The sequence below is a fragment of the Artibeus jamaicensis genome, unplaced genomic scaffold, assembly GCF_021234435.1.
Source record: "Artibeus jamaicensis isolate MK-2021 breed Jamaican fruit bat unplaced genomic scaffold, CSHL_Jam_final contig_332, whole genome shotgun sequence".
In the NCBI taxonomy this organism is placed as follows: domain Eukaryota; kingdom Metazoa; phylum Chordata; class Mammalia; order Chiroptera; family Phyllostomidae; genus Artibeus; species Artibeus jamaicensis.
This window is the reverse complement of record NW_026521788.1, coordinates 7,678,689-7,697,872: the sequence shown is the minus strand read 5'-3', so window position 1 is coordinate 7,697,872 and position 19,184 is coordinate 7,678,689. Positions and strand designations below refer to the sequence as shown.

Genomic DNA, 19,184 nt, shown 5'->3' with positions numbered 1-19,184 from the left:
TGCCAGTTTAAATTTTTATTTTAAATATGAAGAAGAACCACATCTTAGATTCTTGACTGTCAGTTTAATGTTTTCCTCATACATGTGTACTGTTGCTTTTGTGTACTTATTTATCTTCAAAAGACAAAAATCACTAATCAAAGATCACTTTTTGCTTTTTACCAGTGATGCATATTCAATCCAAGATATTCATGTAATATATAAAACATAAAATTAGAAAGATGTAAAAATCATCCAATACCCCAAAATGTTAACAGTAATTAAGATTTTAAAATATAATTATATTCATTTCTCTATGTAGATGAAGAGACACAGGATTGATTATACCACACATGCTTTTTAAAATAAATGCTAAATTTCAGAAATGTGCCTCTTCAGCAATAATATTAACTCCTAAAAGATTTCCCTTAAATTAAGAAAACATTTTTTAAAAATTTTTGAATGTAGAGTTTTCTTTTTTATAATGACATATTGGGTTTGCCAAAAAGTTCATTTTTTTCCACATAAGAAAGCTCTAATAGCACTTAAGTCGTCTTTAACTTCACTCGAAACAATTTTGTTAGATTGTATTGTGACAGCTGTCGTACTAATGTGTATTTTAAAAATTATCAAAACTGGTAAATTTTTGCATAACAATTTTAATATTGAAGATGGAAGGAAATATGCAACATTTTCACCATATTATGCTTGATTACGTCAAGAAAAGTATAAACTGAAATGCAAAAAAATGCAAAAAAAGATTTGTGCAGTGTTGTGCAGTGTATAGAGAAGGCGCTGTGACTGACTGAACGTGTCAAAAGTGGTCTGTGAATTTTAGCACTGGAAATTTCTCACTGGACAATGCTCCCCGGTGGGACAGACTGGTTGGAATTGATAGCCATTTAATAGTGACATTAATTGAGGACTATTTGTGTTAATCCATGTGGGAGATAGCTGACATACTCAAAATATTCAAATCAATAAAGTTATTGGTGAAAAAGAAAAAGGTGTCTTTTATTTTACAGAAAAAACATACGGACATTTTGGCAAACCCAGTAATTTAACTATAGAAGAATAGTTAAGATTCTTAATTGTAAACGATGACAAATGGGTTCTCCTATAGTCATTCTTATCTTCTCTTCCCCATCTATACTGTTTTTTAATTTTAGTGTTAAGACTGCCAAAGATTATAAGATTTTAATTCTGTTCAATACCCAAAATTCAATTACTTAACCTAATTTCTAATTCATTAGATCACATTCAGGTCTTATGGTCTTACATTCATGTCTTTAATCTATTTTGAGGTAATTGTTGTATATGGTGTAAGGGAGTGATCTACATTTCCCAAACCATTTATTGAGCAGACCGTATTACATGCTTTAAGTAGTACATGCTTATGATTTTGTAATAAAAGATTTTGTAATAAAAAGGGGTGTTATTTGTGCCAGGTGCTGTATAATAAGTCGTTTGCAAATAATTTACCACTTCTTTTCCAATGTGAATTCTATTTATTTATTTGCCTGATCTGCCTTGGACTCAAAATACTATGTTGAATAAAAATGGTAAGGGTGGGTATCCTTATCCTGTTACTGACCATGGTGTGAAAACTTTCAGCTTCCATCACTGAGTTTAATACTAAGGGCTTCTCATACATGGCATTTGCTATATCAAAGTATATTGCTGCTGTACTCATTTTGTTGAGAGTTTTTATCAGGAAAGAATGTTAATTTCTGTTCAATGTTTTTGTCTGCATCTACTGAGATAATCATGTGGTTTTTATCCTTTATTTTGTGAATGTGGTTTATCACATCGATTGATTCGTGAATGTAGAACCATCCTTGGAATAAATCCCACTTGATTATGATGTATGCTCCTTTTAATGTATTGTTGAATATGGTTTGCCAATATTTTATTGAATTTTTACATCAATTTTCATCAGACATATTGTCCTATAATTTAAAATTCTCAGGTCATCCTCATCTGGGTTTGGTACCAGAGAAATGCTGGTATCAGACAACAAACTTAGAAGTGTTACTTTCTCTTGTATTTTTTAGAAAAATTTGAGAAAGATTGGCATTAACTCTTCTCTCAACATTTGATAGAATTCACCAGTGAAGCTACCTGGTCCTGAATTTTTGCTTCTTGGTAATTTTTTGATTACTAACTCAATCTTCTTATTAGTAATCAGTCTGTTGATTTTTTTCTATTTCTTCATGATTAAATCTCAATAGGTTGTACGCTTATAGAAATGTATCCATTTTTTCTCAGTTGTCCAATTTGTTCACACATTCTCTTATAATTTTTTTTCTTCTGTGGTATCAATTGTAAGGTTTTCTATTTCATTTATGATTACATTTATTTAAGTCCTTTTTTTTGGTGAGTTTAGCTAAGGTTCTTTTCAAAGAACTAGCTCTTAGTTTCATTGATCTTTTTTTTCTTTTTAAATCTGTATTTAATCTGTTTCTAATGTGATCTTTATTCCCGTCCTTCATTGTACTTATGGGTTTTATTTGTTTTTTTTTTTCAAGTGTAAAATTAGGTTGTTTGAGATTATTTTTGTTTCTTGATCTGAGCATTTATTACTATGAACTTCCATCTAAGAACTAATTTTGTTGCATCTTATACATTGTGGAATGTTGTGTTTTCAGTTTCTTTTGTATATACATAATTTTTATTTCTCTTTCGATATCCTCAATGACTCATTGGTTGTTCAGTAGCATGTTGTTTAATCTCTACATGTTTGTGATTTTTCCTGTTTTCTTTTAAATTGATTTCTAGTTTCATATTGCTGTAGTTGGGAAAGATGCTTGAAATAATTTCGATTTTCTTAAATTTATTAAACCCTGTTTTGTGGCCTAACATATGAATTTTGGAGAATGTTGAATGTGCACACAAGAAGAACATACATTCTGTTGCTTTTGGGTAAAATGTTCTGTATTATCTCTTGACTTCATCTGGCCTAAGGTCTCATTAAAGGCTGATGTTGCCTGGTTGACTTGATCTATCTATCGATGTAAGTAGGATATAAAGATCCCCTAGTTATTACTGTATGCTGTCTATTTCTCCCATTGGCTTTGTTAGTATTGGCTTTATACATTTAAGTGCTCACATATGGAGTGTATACCAATTTATTTGCAAATTTTATGTCCTCTTGCTGAACTGACCACTTTATCATTATGTAATGACTTCATCTGTTTTATCGTCTTTCTTTAAAGTCTATTTTCTCTTGTATAACTACAGTTAGCCCTGTTTTCTTCCATTTCCATTTGCACAGATAATATCTCTTTCCATCCCTTTACTCCTAACACCTGAAGTGAGACTTTTGTAGGCAGCATATAAATGGCTCATTTAAAAAAATTTATTCAGCCACTCTCTGTCTTTTGATTTGAGAACTGAGTCTACTTACACTGTACAGCAATTATTGGCAGCTCTATACTGACTGCTATTTTGTTAATTTTGGCGGGCTGATGAATTGTTCCTCTCGGTCTGTTCTTCGTCTCTTGCTCTCTTCCTTTGTGGTTTGAGGAGCTTCTTTAGTGGTATCCTTTGATTCATTTCTCTTTATCTTTTGGATATCTACATAGGTTTTAGCTTCATGATCATCATGACACTTGACCTATAACAATTTGTGTTTGTAACCATCTTATGTTAAGTAGATAATAATTCAAGTTTGAATGTATTCTAAAGCACTGCATTCCCCTTCCCAATATTTTATGTTTCTGATACCATATTTTATAGCTTTTTATCTTTTGTATCCTTTATTTATGGTAGGTAGTTTTTTTGTTTTGGGGGTGTTTTTTTTGCAAATTTTGTCTTTTAACTTGCTTACTAGCTTTAAGTGATTAAAGTTTTACCATATGTTTACCTTTACCTGTGACACCTTACTTTCATATGTGTTCTTGTTACTAATTAGTACTTTTTCTTTTAAATTTAAACAAGTTTCTTAACCTTTTTTTTTTTTTGGATGGCTGGTTTACTGGTAATGAATTTCTTTAGCTTTTGCTCATCTGGAAAACTCTTCATCTCTCCTTCAATTCTGAATAATAACTTCACCAGATATAGTATTCTTGGTTGGAATTTTTTTTCTTTCCACATTTTAAATGTATCATGACACTCCCGTTTGCCATTATGACAGGTGTGAGGTGGTAATCCCATTTTGGTTTTAATTTGCATTTCCCTGATGATTAGTGATGTTGAATAAATTTTCATATATCTGTTGAACATCTGTATGTGTTCTTCGGAGAAATGATTTTTTTGTCCTATTTTTATTTTTTGATTGGATTGTTTTTTAAAATTTTTTCTTGGTATTGAGTTGTACAATTTCTTATATTTTTTATTGTCAATCCCATATAGAATATATCATTTGCGAAAATATTCTCCTACTCTGTAGGTTGTCTTTCTGCTTCATTTTTATGGTTTCCTTCACTGTACAGAAGCTTTATGGTTTGATGAAGTCCCATTTATTTAGTTTTTTTCTTTTGTTTTCCCTGATTGAGGGAACATATCCAAAAAGATATTACTCAGACTAATGTCAAATACTTACGACTTATGTTTTCTTCTAGGACTATTATGTTTTCAGATCTTACATTTAAGTGGTTAAACCATTTTGGGTTCATGTTTGTATATGGTATAAGAAAGTGGTCCAGTTTCATTTTTTTCATGTATCTGTCCATTTTTCCCAATGGACCACTTGCTGAAGAAACTATTAATTCTTCATTGTATATTTTTGCCTGCTTTGCCATAGTTTAGTTGACCATATGAGCATGTGTTTATTTCTGGATTCTAAATTCTGTTCTATTTCTTTTTTTTTAATTGTTGTTCAAGTACAGTTGTCTCCATTGTCTGCTCCCTCCACTCCCCCACACCAGCCATCCCCACTTCCCACCCTCTATCCTATTCCCTTTTGGCTTTGTCCACGTGTCCTTTATACATGTTCCCTGACAACCCTTCACCCTCCCTCCCCCATTGTCCTTCCTACATCCCCTCTGGTTATTGCCAGGTTGTCCTTAATTTCAGTGTCTCTGGTTATATTGTGCTTGCTTGTTTGTTTTGTTGATTAGGTTCTACTTATAGGTGAGATCATATGGTATTTGTCTTTCACCACCTGGCTTATTTCACTTAGCATAATGCTTTTCAGATCCATCCATGCTGTTGCCAAGGGTAGGAGCTCCTTTTTTATTACTGCTGCATAGTATTCCATTGTGTAAATGTATCACAGTGTTTACATCCACTCATTTACTGATGGTAACTTAGGTTGCTTCCAGCACTTGGCTATTATAAATTCTGCTGCTATGAATATTGGGATACATAGGTTCTTTTGGATTGGTGTTTCAGGATTCTTAGGGTATAATCCCAGCAGAGAAACTGTTAGGTCAAAAGGCAGTCCATTTTTAGTTATTTGAGGAAATTCCATTAGTTTTCCACAGTGGCTGCACAAGTCTGCATTCCCACGAACAGTAGGGTTCCCTTTTCTCCAGCACTTGTTGTTTGTTGGTTTGTTTATGATGGCCATTCTGACTGATGTAAGTGGTAACTGGTTGTGGTTTTAATTTGCATCTCTCTGACGGCTAGTGATGAGCATTTTTTCATATGTCTCTGGGCCCTATGTATGTCCTTGGAGAAGTGCTGTTCAGGTCCTTTGCTCATTTTTTAATTGGGTTGTCTTCCTGGACTAGAGCCATGTGAGTTCTTTATATATTTTGGATATCAAACCCTTGCCCGAGGTATCATTTGCAAATATATTTTCCCATGCAGTTGGTTCCCTTTTCAGTTTGCTGGTGTTTTCTTTAGTGGTATAGAAGCTTTTTATTTTGATGAAATCCTATTGGTTACTCTTTCCTCTATGTCCCTTGCTGTTAGGGGACATATTGGTGAAGATATTGCTACGTGGAATATCTGAGATTTTCCTGCTTATGTTCTCCTCTAGAACTTTTATTGTGTTGCAACATATTTAAGTCTTTTACGCATTTTGCACTTATTTTTGTATATGGTGGGGTTTTTTTTTTGCATGTAGCTGTCCAGATTTCCCAACACTATTTGTTGAAGAGGCTGTTTTTACTCCATGCTTCCGCCCCTTCGTCAAATATTAATGGACAGTAGAGACTTGGGTTTACTTCTGGGCTCTCTGTTCTGTTCCATTGGTCTATGCGCCTGTTTTTATGCCACTACCAGGCTGTTTTTATTACAGTGGCCTTGTAATAGAGTTTGATATCAGGTTTTGTGATCCTTCTAATTTCTTCTTCTTTCTCTTAATTTATGTGCCTATTCACGTACTGTTTTGATTATTATAGATTTGTAGTATAGTTTGAAATAAGTATGTGAGATTCTTCCAACTTTACTCTTCTTTTTCAAGACGGCTTTGACTATTTGCAGTTCTAATAAATGTTGGGATTATTTGTTCTAATAGTTATGAGAAGCATGTCATTGGTATTTTGATATGGGTTACATTCAATCTCTAGATTGCTTTGGATAGTATCATCATTTTCATGATATCAATCCTTCCAAATCATGAATATGGTATTTCATTCTTTTTGATGCAACTGTAAATGGGATTGTTTGTTATTAGTATATAGAAATGTGAGGGCTTTCTGTATACCAATTTTGCACCCTGGTACTTCACTATAAACGCTCCCTCTGAAGATTCTGGCACAATGGAGAGCAGTAGCAAAGAGCACAATCAGAGTGCCCAATAGCTTGAGTGAGGCACAGGAGAGGCATAGAGATGGCACTGGCCAGGAAAGAAAAAAGAGAGAGAATAAAAGAAAAAAAACATAAAATTAAAAAATGTCATTCCTCAGCTGGAGCAAGGTGGAAGGAGAGCATGAAGATTGTACCTGCCAGTTTTGGTCCCTGGCGAGCACCCCAACAGGTTCCCAAGTAAATACTTGCCACTCAGGCCAACACTCCGACGAGCAAATGAGTGTCTTCCACTGTGCCTGTGCACTGGGCCCTGGGGCAAGTGAGTCCGAGTGCAGGAGTCCTTTCAGAGCCATTTTTCATACCACCGTAGCCTTGTAGGTCTCGTGGTGTGAGGTGTATTAGTTTTCAAAGCTAGATGTTTGAGGGGCTCACCTCTCAGATGCAGGTCTTAATGCTGGAGGTGCTAGACGTGGAGTCCAAACCCTGTGCTCCTCAGTCTGAAGCTCTAACTTGGAGTTTCCTCCTGATTGTGGGTTGTCACATCGGTGCTGGTGTTTATGGCAAGACTGTGTCCCAGCCTCTCCCACCCTCTTCTACACGGGCCTGCTGTCATTCACCCAATGCAGAGAAATCACTTAGCCAGCTTTTAGAGTTTCTTTTTTTTTTCAGCAAAAGTTGTTCCATATGTAGCTGTAGATTTGGTGTGTTCATGGAAGGGGGGGTGAGTTCAGGGTCCTCTTATGTTGCCATCTTCAACCATATCCTCCTAAGCTCACTGATTTTGTAATCATAGGCATTGTTTATGATATAAGTATGATAATTAAGTTCAGCTTTGGCCATACCCCACAGATTATATGGTTTTATTATTTCTATTACTATTTTATTGTTTCATAATTTCTATGTCCCTGTGGTTATTTAGAAAAGTGATTTATACATTTTCAAGTGTGTAGACTTTTTCTTTTAAATATTTGTATTAATCTGTAGTTACATTGTGTGGCAGTAACATAGTGTGAACTGTGAAATTTCAACAATTAAGAATTCTTCTATTAAGAATTTCATTACAGTTTAGTATATACTAATCTTTAACAGTATGGTTTTATATTTTTCCTTATTACTCAATAAATAATGATTATAGAAAAAGTTTAAGTGTATAAAGAGACATAGAATTTACCATGGTTAAGATTTTAGTTATTAATGGTTAATATTTTAATTCTTAGTTAATAGAGTTTTCTTCCATTTATTATATAATTGGTTTTTATAGACATTTAAAGAACACCAGAAAGATTATCTCTCCACCCATATATACACATCTGTATGTTAAATTCAACTTGCTCTGTTGTCCAAATCATTGATATACTTATATGTCTACTTAATTTGTCATATATTTAAAATAATTTACCTTTATGCCAATGGCAAATATTGAATAAAATTGGGTTAGGTCACAGATAGTTATTTTGAAATCAACATAGAAGTTCCAAGGGTAATAGTTTAAAATGTCTACAAATAAAATTAAAAGCACGGTATAAGTATTCCTGGCAATGGGAGTAGCAGTAGTAGCTGCTAGCATTTATGGGAGATTTCTTATGTTCTAGACACTCTTCTAAGTGCTTTGTATGTTCACTGATACTTCACAAAGAACGCCGATGAGTCTAAGGGTCTCATTTTCAGTATAGCTACTAAGTTCTCTTAACTAATTCTTTCATATCCCACTTCATGTCTATCCCTCTCTGTCCACTCTCTTAACCTTATTCTGGACTCCCAGCATCCTAGTTCTAAATTACTAATGATCTTCAAACTAGCGTCCCCATCCACCTTCCAATTTCTGCTGTTTTTCCTTAAATATCATAACACATCTCATTCCTTTGTCAGAAAATACTCAATGATTCCCTCTGTGAATAGAGTCCAAATGCTCAAGTATACCAATCGTAATCCTTGAAAGGTGACTAACTGCTTTCCATCCCTTTTTTCAAAACATGAAACATCTTCACATCTTTGACCACTACTGCATCTCTATTTAAGCCATGTCTCACGTCCAGCAATGCGCATGCCCCTGCTTGCTTTCTGAATTCTTACTGTAAGGCCCAGCTGCAGCCTCTTCTTCTTCAAAATCTTTCCGGATAAATCCCAGCCTTCTGAACTCTGCAAGTAATAATGACCCTATTGCTCACAGTCCTGAGTGCATGGCTTGGTAGTGTATTTGTTTTTCTTTTTCTCAAAATGTTTCTAGACTGTTTTATACCTGGTAGTATCCACAGTACCTTTTTTAGTGTTTATGACTATAATATTATTACATAAGAGACCTGCAAAGTATTCAAATTTCATTTAGATATAACACTTGCTAACAGGGCCTCTTATTTATATACATGGTCGACCCTAGATATTTTTATATAACTATAATTTCCCTTGTTTCATTGCTGGCTAAATGACTAGGCTCAAAGATCTCACAGAAAGACACTATATCATTCCATATTCACACTTGTATACAGAATTAGCAATAATGAGTCCAAAAGTTGATGCTGCGTTTATTGCCCTCATCTGAGTCATTTTAAGCTCTGCTTTATGAACTCCAGGTCATCTGCATCACTAATTAAAAGTGTGGTAACAAGATATGGTAAAAAGTACTTTAAGATGGTCTAACGAGAGTGACAAAGGCAGGGGTGCGTAGCTGTTTCCTGGTCTATTTTCATCAGCAGTTCTCAATCAATGTCCATACCTGCCAGTCAGAAGTTCATACATTAGAATTCCCAGGGACCAGTAGTCGGCTGAAATGTCATGGCCTTTGTTCAGGATGATCTCTGGGGCCACATACTCTGGAGTCCCACAAAAAGTCCATGTTTTCTTTCCAAATCCTATTTTCTTTGCAAAGCCAAAATCAACCTTACAAAGAGAGAAAAACAAGATATTTCAAGCCACTTATGATTAAGTTTAAAAGCAAGAAGTTATTTTGCTGAAGTACACTGATGATAAAAAAAATTAAGAGATGCAAGTTAAAATCCTGTCTTCAAAAAGGAATCACCTATATTGCAAACAAAGCCTGCCTGCTCAAATTTGCCTTTAATTGAATAAGTTGAAATCTAAGTAAAGGATGAAATTCGTATCATTAAAAATAAAGGCAAATTTTCTTTCTGAAAACACTTTCCATTTTTCCTTCATTTATGCCAATGGAGGTTGGGGCATAAACAAATAATTTCTTTTTAAAAAAAATATTTTATTTTCTTTTAGACAGAAAGGAAAGGAGGGAGAAAAAAGGGGGGAGAAACATGGATCGGTTGCCTCACACACCCCCAACTTGGACCTGACCTGCAACCCAGGCATGTGCCCGGACCAGGAGTCGAAATGGAGACCTTTCAGTTCACAGGCCAGTGCTCAATACACTGAGCCATACCAGCCAGGGCAAGATCATTTCTCCTTTACTCAAAGTTTTAAAAGACTACTTGGACCTACTTGATATATTTCTCAGAGTAGACGAGTATATGATTTTTGCTGGATTCAGTGAAATTGAGAATTCATTTAGTATTAATTTAGAAGACACTCTATTGAAAGAGCTAATAAAGTGGGAAGACCAATCACTGCTGTTGGTCAGCCCAAGCAGATAGAAAAATGAAAATGTTTCCTTCATTTTTCTAGGAACCTTTTGAAGAAGGATCCTCAAATGCAGAAAATAGATTTTTTTCTAAAATGATTTGCTTGTGAATACAAATAATGAACTGCCATTTACTTAATTTCTTTGAAATTTCATGCTGCATAAAAATGTATAAATGTTAAAAATTCGAATCAGGTACTGAGAGAATCAAAGCCATCAAAAGTCATGCATTTAAAAAATAAAAATAAATAAAAACTTACTTTCCATAATACATCTTTAACATTCTTGACCAATTTTTAAAAAAATTATCACTACTATTATTAGCATGGTGTGGATACAGTTATCTGCAAAGCCCATTTTTCCCAATTGCATTATTGTCAAATCTAAAATATTAAACTGATTCACAACTTCCCCTAATATAAATACCTGTTCCTGTTGGAGGGCAGAAAGCTAGCTAGAAAAAGAATTTCTACAGAATTCTACCAGGTCTGTGAACACATGCCAGCAAGCAGGAGTCCACTGTAGCATGTTTTACCAGGATATTATTAATTCAAACCAGCCAATTTAATTTCTCATACATTGAAGAATAGCTAGTTGAAAATAGTAAGTTTTAAAGAAAAGTTCTCATATGTAAAAAGAAAAATGAGGTTTTATAGTAGCAAAGGAACACGACTTGTAAACCAGTATGTTAAAACTGCAGGGCAGGAAGTGTGTGAGGTATACTGACCAGTTTGGCGTAACCCCGGTGATCTAGGATGAGATTTTCTGGCTTGAGGTCCCTGTAAATGATTCCTTTGGAATGCAGATAGGCAAACGCTTCTACCACACATGCTGTGTAAAATCTGGTTGTAGAATCTTCAAATGAACCTCTAAGACATAGAAAACGGAATAAAAAGTATGTAAGAAGTTAGTTTGTCTAATAAGGTTTTATTTCTAATTTCAGTATATTCCTGTGCCCAAATTTGACCCCGGAGGCCAAATCCTGCTGACCAAATGTCCTAGATAGATACTGAACTGGGTTATCAAAAGCATTTGAGGATTAAATCAAGGAGTTCTTTGCCCTTATAAATAGGATAGTTTAACTTCCTGAAAACACTGAGGAAGGGCTGAAATTCATATCATGTTTTAGGTAGTTGGTGGCTTCCTCCTCCTACTGGCCCACTACAAGCAAAAAGACAGCAATGCAGTGGTGGGTGGAAGACAGAAAAAAACCCTCTTTTAGAGCTTGTCTATCAAGGGGTGTCTTTTAAAGGAGAAACTCTCCTTTAAAAGGAGGAGTTTTGAGGAATTAAAAGGGTTAGTTATGAGTAACTTTTTATGAGGTTAGTCATATTTATTCATGGAGGAGTTTTTGAATCTTTCTAAATAATATGGATATGTTTCATGAAAATGTGATTAAAAGTTAGTATTTTCAAAGAATCACTTTAAAAATGAGTTGAGATACTTCTGATACAATCACGCCACAAAGTAAGTATTCTTCTGTGTTTGAAACTTCTGTCAGCAAAACAGACTATACCTATTTCCTACTCTACTTTTTAAAAAAATATTTTGTTTATTTATTTTTACACTGAGGGGAAAGGAGGAAAAAGAGAGGGAGAGAAACATCACTGTGTGGTTGCCTCCCACATGCCCCCCTACTGGGGACCTGGCCCAATACTCAGGCATGTGCCCTGACCGGGGATCGAACCAGCAACCCTTTGGTTTACAGGCTGGCGAGCAATCCACTGAACCACACCAGTCAGGGCAACTTTCTTATTAGAAAGAAAAATGGAGCTAATTTGAAGCAAAAAGGTAATTAAATAGGAAAGTTTATTAGTAAACTTGTTTATGCTGCTTATCAAGAAAGCTCTCTGCCTGTCTGGTGCGTTTATTTAATAAAGTAATAATAAACGGAGAAACCTTGACATCTAAGGCTAGTAGTTTGGTTCTAGGCCAAACCTTTAGTTTATTTTCTTAATGGAATTCCTTAAAAAGATACAGTATGATTTCTTACCCTCTTTTCCCAGGGGTGAACACAATTTAATTATTTCATGATAATTCAAGAACATTAGTGTGAACACCAGCTCTCAGGTGGGGCTGAGCCTTAACAAGAGAGACATGCAGTCCAGCTACACAGGCACTTTGCACCAGACAGGGTGTGCAGCAAAGGGGAGCCCCAGACTTGCTTTCCCCAGAGTCACTGATGTCAATTTGCATTTTGATGTTATTTATTTCTCTTTCTATACTGAGAAGTCAAGTCTAACAAACTGGGAGGTGAAACATGGCTGCTATTGTATAAAATTAATCAGTGAATCCAAGGCCAAAACTGCCACTTTCAGGTCATTTTTTTGGAAACCGTATCTTCCAGAAAGGTATTCTTCACATCAACTCCTAATGTTCCCTGAGTTGTCACTGACATAATTAGATCCTCCCAAAACAAATCTTCCTTATGAAATAAATTTGAAGCATGATGATATCTCTTTTAGATAATCTGAACATTAACTATGATTACTAAGATTTTCGTACCTCTCTTCCAACAGTATCCAAATAAAAACAAAAAATATTTGAGAATCATATCTATACTAGGAAATGAATAATATGCTTTATGCTGCCATTTTCTTCTACCTTGGAGCTACCTCTACAAAGTTAATACTATATAATCCTGTGTATTGGGAAAGGGATTAAAGTAGGGCCTTTATGGACCTTTCTTCTTTATGCTTAAGTATGTAGGTTTTTCTATCAAGAGCAGTATATTTCTTTCAACTGGAAAGATTATTTGCCTAAAATAGTAAGCACCATCATAGATCACTACTGATCTACATATAACAGACTACAGATAGCAGGTCATTAACACAGAGCTTTGGCTACTTGAGTGCTAAGGTTGGCCCTCCACAGCAAAGAGCACTAAGAAGCCCAAGCAAAACAGTCCATGGAATAGAGTTTGTCTTATTTCACATTACGTGTATTCTTTTAATAAGAAAATTGATTACTTTCTCGAATCAGGACCATCTTAATTGTAATTTGCGTGGGCCTTTTGAAATGCCTACACATTCTTGATCACTGTTAGAAGAAGAGATTTATTTCTGCAGCTGTGATTTGGGTAACATATCTCTGTGTGTTCCTTCATACTCAGTCATTAATGCAACCAAATGGCCAGATGCTTCATTAATGTTGTAAGGAGAGTAAATGCTTATGTGAAAGATCAATTTCCCATGAAAGATCTGTGGAAAGTACTCATATTTATATTCTGAATGAGCTGATTAGCAGGAAGATGAAAAAATCTTACTACAACTCGAAGTCATCAAAGGAGGCCGTAGGTTAAGAATAAGGAATCTGAAGCAAGGATCCTGAGCTCAACTCTGAGTTTCACTTACTGTGCAACTAAGTATACCTTTCAGGGTCTTGGGAACTCCCTGTGAAAAATTAGACTAACAATAAAAACGATCTCATTGGGTTTTCCTGAGCATATAGGAATTGATGCATATATTTAAAATGAGGGCCAGACATACAGCTGGTGCTCAATAAATAATAGCCATTATAATTGAGCACCAAAAATCTTTTTGGCCACTATCTTAATGTAGGAAAACTGATACAGGACAGGTCTGAGGTCTTTGGGGCATGGGAACAGGGAAGTTATGACACTCCTTATTGCTGTTACTGAGTATTTGCTGCTTCTCACTGCCAAGGCTAATGCCACCAGTTGGCTTTGAGGAGCCTCCTGCTAGTGCCTGTTCCTTTTACTTTGCCCATGCTTCTTACAAGTGTATGGGCAAAAAGTATCCTTTCAGTGTCTGCCAGTCAAAACTCTCCTTTTTTTTCCCGTTAGCATGTGAAGGGAGCACAGGCCATAAATCTTTGGATCGCGGTTCTTGACAGCCCTGCTTATTAGGTTCGTGATTTCCCTCCTCCTGAGCCATTTTGGAATTTGGAAGGTTTTAGGAAGCTGGTTTCCTTTGTCCAGGAGATCTATATTGAGAGTCTCCCATACATAAACATATCTGTAACTGCTTTTGAAAATTAAATGAGACCCTTATCTCAATTATGTTTTCATGTTATATGAAGAATCAACACAATGTCTGAGCACAGACTGTTTACTAGCAACTCAGTGTCATCGCTAAAATTTCCTGTAGGTAATTTGAGGATTTTAAGATAACTCTTTTAGAAAGCAGTCACAAAGCATTGTATTAGGGTGACTCAAAATGAAAAATTACTATTAGAATTGGAAATGACAATGTAAATTTGAGCTAATTTTATCAACACTTAGATTGTTGCTTAAAGAAATAAATCACTGCCTCCCAGCTCTTTGAAATAGTTCATTATGCCTTAGCGATTATGTCATTTCAATTACAACGAGGGATAGGTTCTTATACCTGTATTGGGAATGAGTATTTATTTTAACTAGGTGGTGGTGTATAACAATGATTTTACTGAATTAGATGGTTATATATATTGATAGACACATATTAAAATTTCATCGCAATGTTTGATTCACTTGACATAAATTGAGTCCTTAAACAACAGAATGTATGTAACAAAGACAGAGCATCTCTTACAGAAAGGTAAGTTCTCTTCTTTTACTGAGCAGTAACAACTATTAATGAGAGAACAAACATAAAGTACCATGCAACTTGTGTAGGTACCTTGCCCTTTGCAAAGTTTGGGAGGCAGTAAATTATTTTGACAACAGACTCCTTTCCTTGAAATACCTTTAACCTATATCATCTATTATTAAGTCTTTTAAGATAGAATGTAAATAATCAACCTCCATATGACTTCTGGTCAAGATGGGGAGCAGGAAAATGCTGTGCTCACCTCCTCCCAAGACCACATCAAAATTACAATTAAATTATAGAACAACCATCATTGAGAACCACCTAAATACTAGCTGAACACAAGTCCTATAACTAAGGGTATCAAGAAGCTGCCACGTCAAGACTGTAGGAGGGATGGACACATGGAAAGGGCAAGTGCCACACCCACGGGCAGTGATTAAGAATCAGGATGGGTATCTTGGCTGCAGAGGTTCCTCCCTGAGGAGGCAGGAAGCCCAGCCCCATACCCAGCTTCCCAGCCCTGGACACCAGTGTTGGGAAGAGGAGTCCCCATAATATCTGGCTGTGAAAACCAGTGAGGATTGCATTTTTTTCTGAGTGAGATTGAGGGCTTCTGGAGTCCTATGCGTTTCTCTTTAGGGGTCACGCACGGATTGGCTCTCTCACAGACTTGCTAGCTTTGGGCTCTGGTGTACAGACAGCAGGTCAGAGTGCAGGGACATACAGAGAAGAACTGAATTGCTTGGCTTCAGGGTAAGGGCTAGAGGAGCAGGGATTGGGGCAGCTGTCTCTGGGGAGCAAAATGCTGGCAGGCACAGGAATATGCCAAATCCAAGTTCTCCATTAACCTGGACAACACCATTCTCTCCACCCAGGTGATTCCCTGAGACCCTGTAACACCCAACTCACATGTCTGGCTGCACCCCTCCCAGCAGCTCCCCCACACAGTGATCTGCTTTGTCTCATGCTGCAGACTTTCCTAAAATATTCCAAAGGCCCACAACCCCCAAACAAATAGCAACCAGACTGCATGCCTTTTACTTTTTGCTAAGTGCTCCCAAACCTCGCACAAGAGGTGACCAGTCTCACTTTGCACTGTCCATCAGGTGGATCCAAGCTTGGCATAAGCTGTGGCCACTGCTGCTGGCCTAGAGCATAGCTTCAACTAAGTAGCCATAAACCTGGCACAATAAATGGATGACTTCAGCCCACATCATGGTGCCCAGCACTAGTAGCAGCTGGCCTCAGTTCTCAGCATGGTTTTTCCCAAGGGCCTCCAAGACCAGCACAAGAAGCAACCAACCATAGATCGCTCTGTAGCATCCAGTGGGTGGCCCCATGATGGGCACACGTGGAAGCTGACTTTGGCCTGCACTGCAGCCCCTCTGAAGAACATCCAGAAACAACACACCAGGTGACCAGCTTCCGACCACACCAGAGTACCACCTAACCAGCTCCACAAATGACAAAGGGCAGACGAGGCTGGCCCCAGAGCCCCACTAAAGCAACCCCTGCTCCATGGGGTCGGCTCCTGCACAGCAGCTATTCCCTAACCGCCCGCTCTCACAGCCAGTCTAAGAATCAGTCCCTGCAATGATGGACAGTGGAGATCAAGACTCACTGCAAGAGGAGGACTCAGCTCACATGACCAGGAGGAGTTAGGGGGACGGACAAGAAACTGGAAGGGATCAAAAGGTACAATGGCAGTTATAAAAATAGCTATGGGGGTGTAATGTACATCATAAGAGATATAGTCAACATAACAACTATGTATGGTGTCGGGGGTACCAGACTTATTGGGTGATCACTGCATAAGTGATGTAAATGTCTAATCATTATGTTGTACACCTGAACCTAATGTAATAGTGTATGTCAACTATAATTGAAAAAATTTTTTAAATTAAAAAAATCACTCTCCACAAAATAGCTGGAATCAAGGAAAATAAACATGGAAAGTCACTTGCTGGCCTAGACAACACTTCCAGAAAGACACACGACCAAAAGTGAGATGTGTGTAATTTGGAAATTATGGTTCTTAAAGCTATTATTCAAGAAATTTATGGATAAATTGATGCCAGCATTAAAACTTTCAAATTAAGTAAATATTTAAAATATTAAATTTCATTAGATTAGAATATGTATTAAATATTAATACCAATACATAATACATAAACACTAATGTTATACACTAATATAAATACTTAATATATAGTTTTTAAAAATCATTGTAATCACTTACATTTTTTAAAAAGCTTCTGGGTTTCCAATTCTTTAAGTGTTATGAAAGAAAGGTGAACAAAATATAGTATGTACCAACCTATTCCAAATAATGGAACAGAATTTGTGGAAAGCAAAGAGTCACAAACTTGAAAATAAACCATCATAGTAATAGAGAGGAAATAGTGAAATAATTGCAATAATTAATACATCACTGCTACAGTTCATATCTGAGAATAAAAAAGTCTTCCTATCTTGTTCATATATATGATATCACTGTAATTCTTGACCACAAACAAAAACTGCTCTGTGTTTCTTTCCTGTGTTGGTGAGAAGCAAGGGAGAGACAGGAAATGGTCAGCACAGCTCCTGGGTGAGAGGAGAGTGACCGCTGCTCTCAGAGGCTGCGTGAGCTACATCCCTGGGCCTGGGGCTGATACCGCCTATCAGTGACGAATAAGGTCATGGAAGCCTCTGTGAGGGGGGAGTGGGGTGGGAAATAACTGGGGAAAGAAGGGGAAGGGTTGTCGAAGAACATGTATAAAGGACACATAGACAAAGCCAAAGGGGGTAAGATCGAAGGTGGGAGTTGGAGTGGGTGGGGCCGGGGAAAGTGGTGGTGGGAAAATGAAGACAACTGCATTCGAACATTAATTTTAAAAAAAGGATAAAAAAAGAATAATGTCACAAAAGGGTCTCTTAAACTTAAACCAAATACATTTCCCTTATATTTTCAGAATAGCTTCTCCCTTACTGCTTTTTTTACCCCCCCCGGGACACAAGAAAATTGAATGAATTGAACAATATGGTTTGTTTTGACTAAGGACATTTTTATATATACTGTGACTAATACCATAATTGCTTTCTTCTTTTCTTGGCTTTTTTTTCCTAATAATTAACCTTTGGATTTTCAGCCTCAATTGAAACAGTGAGAAAGTTAGTCAGTGGCACTATTATTCATGGGGGCCTGGATACCCAAATGTACGCTTTCCCTTGACAATTTCTTAAGAATGAAAACAGAAAGTCTTAGAATAAACCAATAAGGTTACATACATATATAAGAAAGAAAGTTGGCTGAAGAAAGTTATTCTGAAAGGATTTTATATATAATCATTTCATTGATTTTAATGTTCAGACTTCTGCCCTCCTGTATCTTTATTTATTTATATTTTAAAATTTAATTGTGTTCAAGTACAGTTTTCTGCCTTTGACTCCCAACCCAGCCCACCCTCCCAGTGCTCCCCACCTCCCTCCCATTTCCACCCCCCTTAGTTCTTGTCCTGCCTCCTGCATCTTTAAGGAGGAGTCAGGTAGCTGCTATTTCTCTAGCTCATGACTCTTTGGGGAACATGACGTACACTGGAGGGGGGGGTCTTGGCGACTGTGTGCCCCAAGGAAGAGAAAAGAGAGGAAAAAGAAAAAAATCAAAAGTCAGCCTGGTGGAGGTAGAGAGAGCCATTCATTGGTATTTTGCTTCCGTGTACTCCCGAGACAAGCTGCTTCTGGATCGCGACCCTCAGCTGCCCTGACAGATCACCATCCGTCTCCCTCTGAAGCCTTGGCTGGCAGTTATGAACCAACCAAATGCCAACTCCAGTTAGATAGGGAAAAGTAGAAACAATGTTTTCTTTCAAAAAATAAGTTGGGATTGGATGCCTATGCAAGACTGATGCCTCACGAGTGGACTTCAGATCTATTTTTATGTTGTTGTCTAGTTAAAGAAGCTAAAAGAAGTTTTAAAATAGCTGTTCCTTCCTTTGTGTGGCTCATTATTGCTTTTGTGTTTACTTCTACCTGTAAATCTCCTAATTAGAACAAAGTAGAGATTTCAAATAAGTCAGTGGATTGAAAGGCCAGGTCAAAATAATAGAGTATAGAACCACATTAGGATAAACCAGGCATTAACTCACAAATGAGAATAGTATGTTTGTGCAAGAGGCTGTAGGTTTGAGCACTGGGAACTCTTCTGCTTCTCCTGTGTCCCCAGCCTCTATCAAAATGCCTGGCACATAATCTGTACTCAAATATTAATGATCAATAATAATGTAAGAATCCACTATGATGTAGTAATTTAGTATAGTTTTTAACCCGGTCCTGTAATGCCAAAATGATGTGTTCTCTTGTATGCTGATTTACTTTAAATAAGGCACCTTAAAAACACAATTAGGAATGAGATTTTAAATCAATAGCTTGCACAGAACCACTTATTCTGTTCTAGAATACCTATAAAGTAA

The 19,184-nt window shown here is 36.5% G+C and overlaps 1 protein-coding gene across 4 annotated transcripts in view; it reads right to left on the bottom strand.

Annotated features, from left to right (window-relative positions):
* Window positions 1-19,184, bottom strand: part of PRKG1 (protein kinase cGMP-dependent 1) — a 1,343,317-nt gene that overhangs the window by 11,497 nt on the left and 1,312,636 nt on the right. For all 4 annotated transcript variants that reach the window (XM_053663936.1, XM_053663935.1, XM_053663934.1 and 1 more), the window contains 2 exons: window positions 10,929-11,070; window positions 9,332-9,495 (listed from right to left, as the gene is read on the bottom strand). In XM_053663936.1, coding sequence (XP_053519911.1) covers window positions 9,332-9,495; window positions 10,929-11,070 — 306 coding nt within the window. The remainder of the gene's footprint in view (window positions 1-9,331; window positions 9,496-10,928; window positions 11,071-19,184) is intronic.